This window comes from Anser cygnoides, chromosome 1 (genome assembly GCF_040182565.1).
Source record: "Anser cygnoides isolate HZ-2024a breed goose chromosome 1, Taihu_goose_T2T_genome, whole genome shotgun sequence".
Taxonomy (NCBI): Eukaryota; Metazoa; Chordata; class Aves; order Anseriformes; family Anatidae; genus Anser; species Anser cygnoides.
Window position 1 is genome coordinate 80,081,204 of NC_089873.1, and position 7,209 is coordinate 80,088,412.

The 7,209-nt window shown below is 46.9% G+C and overlaps 1 protein-coding gene across 6 annotated transcripts; it reads left to right on the forward strand.

Moving 5' to 3' along the window:
* Positions 1-598: 598 nt before the first annotated feature.
* LOC106045474 (zinc finger protein 436-like) lies at positions 599-6,877 on the forward strand. 6 transcript variants are annotated; one of them, XR_007157757.2, is made up of 3 exons: positions 1,093-1,348; positions 1,444-3,067; positions 5,704-6,877. XR_007157757.2 is itself a non-coding variant. In XM_048046796.2 (2 exons), exons 1-2 carry the CDS (start codon positions 910-912, stop codon positions 2,439-2,441), a joined length of 1,104 nt encoding a protein of 367 aa, XP_047902753.1. In that variant the 5' UTR covers positions 599-909; the 3' UTR covers positions 2,442-5,662. The 6 variants fall into 6 exon arrangements, 5 of the variants coding, with proteins under 5 accessions (XP_047902753.1, XP_047902754.1, XP_047902751.1 ...); XM_048046796.2 differs by lacking the exons at positions 1,093-1,348; positions 5,704-6,877 and adding an exon at positions 599-1,018 and having other exon boundaries at positions 1,447-5,662; XM_048046797.2 differs by lacking the exons at positions 1,093-1,348; positions 5,704-6,877 and adding an exon at positions 775-1,002 and having other exon boundaries at positions 1,447-5,662.
* The last annotated feature ends 332 nt before the right edge of the window (positions 6,878-7,209 follow it).

Consider the following 7,209-nt stretch of genomic DNA (forward strand, 5'->3'; position numbering starts at 1 on the left):
AGTGACTGCGAATAAACCAGAAAACAATTCAGCAAGAATGGTAGGGACAACAGAACTGTATTCCCACTGTATCACGACAGAAGGAAAAACTCTGTTAAGCTTGTTTAAGGGCACAAAAGCACAGAAAAGTCTTTGGTTTCTTCTCCTTTGAGTAGCAGTGGAATATACCAGCATTTAATGCAAATAATTTATCAGTCAGAGTAATTTTTTTCGTGAATATTCATGTAGGTATTTGAGCATACAGAGGCAAGCATCAGTTCAGGTTCTGCAAACTTTTGCATCCAGAGCCAAAAACAGGTGTGTCTTCTCATTTTGGTTCACTCAATAGTTCCAGATGATGTGCCTCAACTGCACGAAACGCTCATGAAAATCCAGGCTTTCTCCTTACCTATTGTGATTATTTTGTATTTCTGCTCACTTCCCATGTGCTCCGAGTTTCCTTTAATCAAAACAGCCCCCATTCCTCATCTATGAACAGTGTAGGAACATGTCAGGAATATCTGGGAATAAAGAAATGTGCGGGAAGAAACAGATAGATACAAAGATATGCTGGGGAATATTAGGTGAGAGCAAAACGAAAAACTGAAAATCTGGCAGTGGAAGGAAATCTGCAAAGGCTTTATTAAGGTTTAGTACAAAGATAGGTGAGTAACAGAAAGAATAGGTACGCAGAAGGCGAGAAGCTGCTGAGTGCAGTTACAGGAGCTGGCAGTTGCACGGCACGGGCAGGAGAGGACTGCCAACTCAAGGCCGGTTCGATACCGCCCATGTAACCGCGCTGCTTTTTGCTTTTCGCTTCCCCCGCCTTACGACCCCAAAGCTGCGCCCAGCCGGCGGGGCTCCCCTCCCGGCCCGCTTGCAGCGGGGAGGCCGCCGGGGAACGCCCCGCTGCGGACGGAGGGAGGGAGGATGGGAGGGAAGGAGGGGTTGCCGCCGCCGTGCGGGCCGGGCCGGGCCGGGCCAGGCAGCGGCCCCCGGGGCCCTCCCGCAGCCGGAGCCGCGGTGAGGAGGGCGGCAGGTCCGCTCTGGGTGCAGCCGGGCCCAGGGCGGCGAAGCCAGGCAGCCGCCTGCCGGGAGCCGCAGGAAGTGGCGGCTGGGCGGGCGGGGATGCGGGCGGGCCCCGGGCTGGGGGAGGAGGGGACAGCGGGCGGCCGGGGACCGGGTCAGCTTCCCCGCGGCGGCTGGGCCCCGGCTGCCCGCTCCCCTTCTCGCCCCGCATGGCCCCGGCCCCGCTGCTGCCCCCTCCATGCCAGCCCTCGCGACGGAGGTGGGCACGCCTGCACCGACCCCGCTGCGGCCCGGCACCGGGAGAAACCCCCAGCTCCGGGGGACGGATGGAATTGGGAAGGTGGAAGGGGAAGAGGGGACGCGGGAGGGGGTTAAAGGTGTGGGCTGGGCAGTGCAGGGGGGCAGCTGTGTGTCTGATGTCTGCTTCTGGCCCAGCAGGTGATGGGAGCATGAGTGAGAATGAGAACCTCCACCAGGATGGTCCGGAGGCAGCCGAAGCCTGCGGGGCCATTTCAGACTTTTTCATGAGGGAAGCTTCTCCTGCAGGCTGCCACCAGGCGATAGCCTGTCCGAGGCCAGACCACCTCTCTACAGAGACGAGGCCTGAGAAGAGTCCTCGCTGGGGCTTCCGAAAGCGGAAGGAGACCGTGGTGCACCAGAGAGCATTCATGGGAGAGAAACCATACATCTGCATCGAGTGCGGGCAGAGCTTCAACCGCAGCTCAGACCTGATCCGCCACCAGAGGATCCACACTGGGGAGAAGCCGTATGTGTGTGCTGACTGCGGGAAGAGCTTCAGCCGCCGCTCACATCTCATCCAGCACCAGCGTGTACACACAGGTGAGCGGCCGTACCAATGCAAGGACTGCGGGAAGCGCTTCAGCCAGAGCACCCACCTGGTGCAGCACCAGCGCAACCACACTGGCGAGAGGCCTTATGTGTGTGCCAAGTGTGGGAAGAACTTCTACCAGAACTCAGGCCTGCTCCGCCACGCCAACTTTCACACAGGAGAAAAACCCTACAAGTGCTCCCAGTGTGGGAAGCGCTTCAGCGACAGCTCCAACCTCATTGCCCACCAGCGGCTCCACACGGGTGAGAAGCCCTACAAGTGTAGTGACTGCAACAAGTGCTTCAGTGAGAGCTCTAAGCTGGTCATCCACCGTCGTGTCCACACGGGTGAGAAGCCTTACTTGTGTCCTGACTGTGGGAAGAGTTTCAGCCAGCGTTCACACCTTGTCCAGCACCGTCGCACCCACACTGGGGAGAAGCCCTACAAGTGTGCTGAGTGTGGGACCTGCTTTAGTGACAATTCTACCCTCATCCGGCACCGTCGTACCCACACTGGGGAAAAACCTTTTAAGTGCTCCCACTGCGGGAAGAGCTTTAGTCGCAACTCCTACTTAGTGTCCCACCAGCGAGTGCACGTGTGGTAGGCAGCATCACTTGGTGTGGTCTGTGGATGATCTCAGATGCAACTCATAATCCAGGCCTGTCCAAATGTGCCTAAGGGACAAAGGGGAAGACAAGGGCCTCATGTGACTACATGAAGGCCTCTGAATTGTAGACAGCTGGCCGGAATAATGCTTTTGGCCTGGGTTGCCCTTTTCAGTCACCTCCTTCTCCCAAAACACCTCAGGCATGGACAGAGATTGAGCAGTGGTTGTGGTGGGTGGTTCTTCATCCCAAAGCCCTGCCATCCTCCTTCCCCAGTGCTGGAGTTGGATTCCACCCATCATGCAGCCAAAGTGCAAATTGTGTTCTCCCACCTCCCAGTAAGAACTGTGGGAACCTGCAGAGAGGATGTGCAATGTCAGGTCATGTGAGGAAAAGCTGCTTGATCGTGCAATGTATGCATATGTGGTCATGTCAAGGGAAGCAAGGTGGGAGATAAGGGCCTTGAATGCCTTCTTAAGGAGCTTTGTTCCATACACAGCTGAAATGTTTGTGACCTGTATAGAATGTGTAGACATACCCGGAGAAGGAAGGCATGCCTGTGAACGTTTACTGCAAACGCTGCTGGGATGGTAGGGACATGTCTTATTCTGGAATCTCAAAACTGGTAGGTAACTGATGTAGAAAACTATCAGACCCAGAAGCTTTAAAAAAAATCAGTATCGTACTTGCTGCTGCTAAGACTTTGGTACACAACTTGACAGGTGTATGGAGGTCACCTGTGAGTTTGTACCGGTACCCTTTTTGTTCTGCAGAATTCAGATTCACATGTTCAGTTCAAGTGGGCTGGTGTAAGCTGTGCTGTAAAATGGGACAGAACAAGAAAATGAGAATGACCTGATTCCATTCAGGTATTTCTCATGTCCCATTTTGACCGGTGTGTGTGCATATAAATAACGTCTATATGTATATATTCATATATATATGAACTAGCTTTTATATCAAGTATCTTCACACATGAGCATTCACACATGTACACACATTGGCAGTGGTCAAAATGGCCAACTGTATGACACTACGCCATATCAGTACTTCTCAAAACACTGAACATACTGTATTTACTAGCATTTCTCAATAAGAAGTGGTGAGAAGTAGGTTTTGTACCAAAACATCTGAATTTTCATATCAGGACATTCAGTTTTACACTGATTACTTTGTGTGTTTGTGTAAAAGATATGCAATAGTGTTCTTTTATTTATATAAAAATGTGTGGCCCTTATGGTTGCAAAGAATGACTTATAAATGACATTCAGAATAGTGCTCACCTCCTCATTTTACACAGGTACATATCAGCGGCAGTTGTAGGATGTTCCCCAGTCATGGCTCTAACTACAAGGAATTGCAGTGCAACACTTCACATTGTTTATTTTTAGACTGTCTTACTGATACTGCTAGAGCTTAGAAAAGATTTCTGGTTTTGACATATACCTTACTAGTCCTGCAGCTGGCTCTGTGGCTTCGGTATACCTCTGGAAAAAGGAATGCAGACTGAAGCCAGTGAGAAGACTGGGGCTGTGGTGGGGAAGAGACGAAGGAAATGAAGATGCTAAGGAGATCCATAGATCTGAGCAACTGTTGGTCAGGGATGCTTGTGAATGGCTTGCTCTCCAGAACTTGCTACTCTGCAAAGCAGCACAAGGTTCATAGGGATCCTTTGAAAACCCCAAGCCACTTCCTGACACTCAGCTGCTGATAAAATGATGTTTTGATACAGTTTAAAAGAAAGAAACTGTAGGAAGAGCATGAAATTGTTTGCAGCTCGTACAGTAACAAGGCACCTTTATGTCTTTTGTGTGCAGCTGCTCAGGGAAGTAGGAGGAGCTTTCTGAAATGGAGTGGGCTTTGTTTACACAGGAACCAAAGCCTTCATTTGCAAATGCACTTTTTTTTTTTTTTTTTATGAAGTGCTTCAAACCAATGACTTGCTGATTTTTGTTCTGCTTTTGGAAAGTGACTTCTGGAAAGTGAAAAGTGACTAATGGTCATTTAGTTGGTTCCAGAAGTTTCAAGATTTTTGTTTGCTAGCAGATTTTCAGAAAGGATACTACAGTTCTCAATTGGTAGGCTCATTTTAAACTGAATTCAAAGGTCATGCTGCAGTCTAGCTGTAGAACTGATCAATTTGTATGGACTTGTCTCATTCCAGTTTAATTTTTGTAAAAGAAATCTACAGCCCTACAAATATCTGTCTGGCTGAGAAGTCCTCTTTGACAGGGAATGGCATCCTGTGAATGCGACTTTTCTTTTGGGAATCTGAATAGAATCACTGTAGCAGATCAATGAAATCAAACCTGCATTTGCACATAGCTGAGCTCAACTCAAAAGGAAACCCTTTCATCAAGGTCGTGGTTTGAGAAGCCAACTGCCCCTTGAATATGCTTTCGCAGCAGTCCTTACAGCATTTCTTTTCCCTCTACACACTTTGTGGAGTGCTGTGTGTACCTAACAGTGTTCTATAAATTAAAAGGATTGATATACATTTATTTATGAGATCTTTATTAACTTACTTAAAACTGCCTGCCAAATCAAAGTGACCTTAGGGTTCACAGCACATAGCTGGTGCAGTAGTCTTAGTGGCTAGGACTGGATTGCTCACCAGTGTAAGCCCATTTCTGGAGTTCTGTTCCACAGCCACTGTTAGTTTTCCCTGTTCAGTGTCACTTGGCAGAAATAATTCACTTTCTCCTGCTGGTCTGCCCTTTACTGTTTGTGAACCTCTGGTTTGAGAGGAGAATCTGAGCAGCACCCTTTTTTTGCTGTTGCAAAAGTTAGAGAGTATCTTCCTCTTCCAGGAATTTAATTGCTTTCTGGGCAGCACAAACGCACAGGCCAAATTCAGAGGACAGAGGTATGGCATGTCTAAAAGGTCAAGAACTAGGAGGTTTACTTTCACAGCAGCTAGCTCACTGGCTTCTCTAACAGCTGTCTCCTCCCTCATAATCGTAATGGGAGTCTCCTGGAAAAAAAAGGTAATTAGCTACTATAATTTCAGCAGACCATCCCTAGCACACTCCCTCCCAGATCCACAGTCACCAGCTGGTGCCCAGGTCCTGCTGCCAGTTGAGGGAGCTCTGTAGAATACTGTAAATTCCTGTTGTACTGTTGGTGCTTAGATACTACGGTGATACTATGGCACTTTAGAAATACCTAAGATAAACAAATGGATGAATGATATCTCTGAAATAAAAATTTTCACCCTGGTTTTCTTTGTTATTCTATTTTTTTTTCTTTCTTTCTCCCCAGAGTGACCTCCCAACCATCACAGTTTCTTGGCCCCTGGCAGGACCAGATTTGGAAGTACATGTGTCATTCTTCACAGAGGGATGACTATTACATAGCAGAGCTTCCGTGTAATACAAATAAGAATCTAGAGGTGAGGGGTGTTCTTGGAATTGGTCTTCATTTTCATCAGATCTGCATGGATCTGAAAAGCCAGAGAGTGGCACATGCTGCTTACCATCCTATACAAGAGAAAGTGGCAGAACCTCATTCTGGAGTAACATACCAACCTGCTGTTAGATGAACCTGGTTCTATCAGAGCTGGCCACAGCTCTAAGGAGATTACCTCCCTAGTTCTGTCACCTGAGTTGTATGGGATCCAGTTTTCCTATTCCTTGCAAACAACGTAAATGTAATGGTGACTGAAATACAACTTCTTATATCTTTCACTTTGCTAATTTTTTTTTTATGACAGGGAAAAACATATCTTTTGATTTTGAACAGGATGTGTGTTTTATGTGTTTAATAAACTTTTAAAAGTGTTTAATGTGTAATCTCTAAAACAATTTTTAGATATATTGAGCAAACAAAACTGCATGTACTCCAAGCCCTGTTCTTTGTGGTCCTTTTTCCCCTTTGCCTCAGCAACACTGCTCTGAATACAACCAGAGACAGTAGCAGGAGCTCCCATCTCTGAAAAAATGTAAATAGAAGATATTTTAGGATGTAGAGCAGAACAGAGGCCAAAAGAGGCTTTGCTGCTTATGGCTCCCTAAGCTCTGAAGGGCCTTTAGCCTTTCTAAGCCAAACCTAAACTTCATATATCTCATAAGTCAGCTGGGCCACCTCTCAACCATCCCCTCCCTTTTCTCATTCAAGTGCTTGCTGGCTTTGTTCACAGAAAATGCATAAATATTCTTGCTAACACTGCTCTGCAGTCTCAATAGACCTTGGCAGCTGGTTGCTGTTCTTTTCACAGACCTGATCTGTTTGGCATGCTTATTCACACGACAGGCAGGAGAGCCTAGGAACAAAGCAGACTTTTCAGGGGAAGCTAAATTTTCCCCTTTCTTCCTGAGGCTAGCTATGGAGGAATCAGAAATATGGGGATAAGTTCAAAAGGAATGGTTTATGTGAAGTGTTTCCTATCAGAATGAATAATAAAGAAAAAAATCATGCTGAAGATGCTGTTACTGCTGTACTTTAATTCTCAAAAAGTTTTTTTTTTTATAAAAAGTTATTTCAAATGAAGTTATGCTGTTTCATCTCTTACATTTAACTACAATTTCAGGGTAACACAGGCTGACCTAACTGGTTACTTTTTCTATTGTGCCATGTTAACCATGTTATAATTACTGTGCCTAGCATGTATGTGTCTTAAAACTTTTTTTCTGTATTCATCATGTAATCAAATACTGTTTCTGCCCTCTGTAGGCAGAATCTTATCCAGTAGTACCAACAGTTGTTATTTTAGGCATACTAGGAAGCAAAACAAACAACCCCCCCCCCCGCTTTGTTTGTTAGTACCTT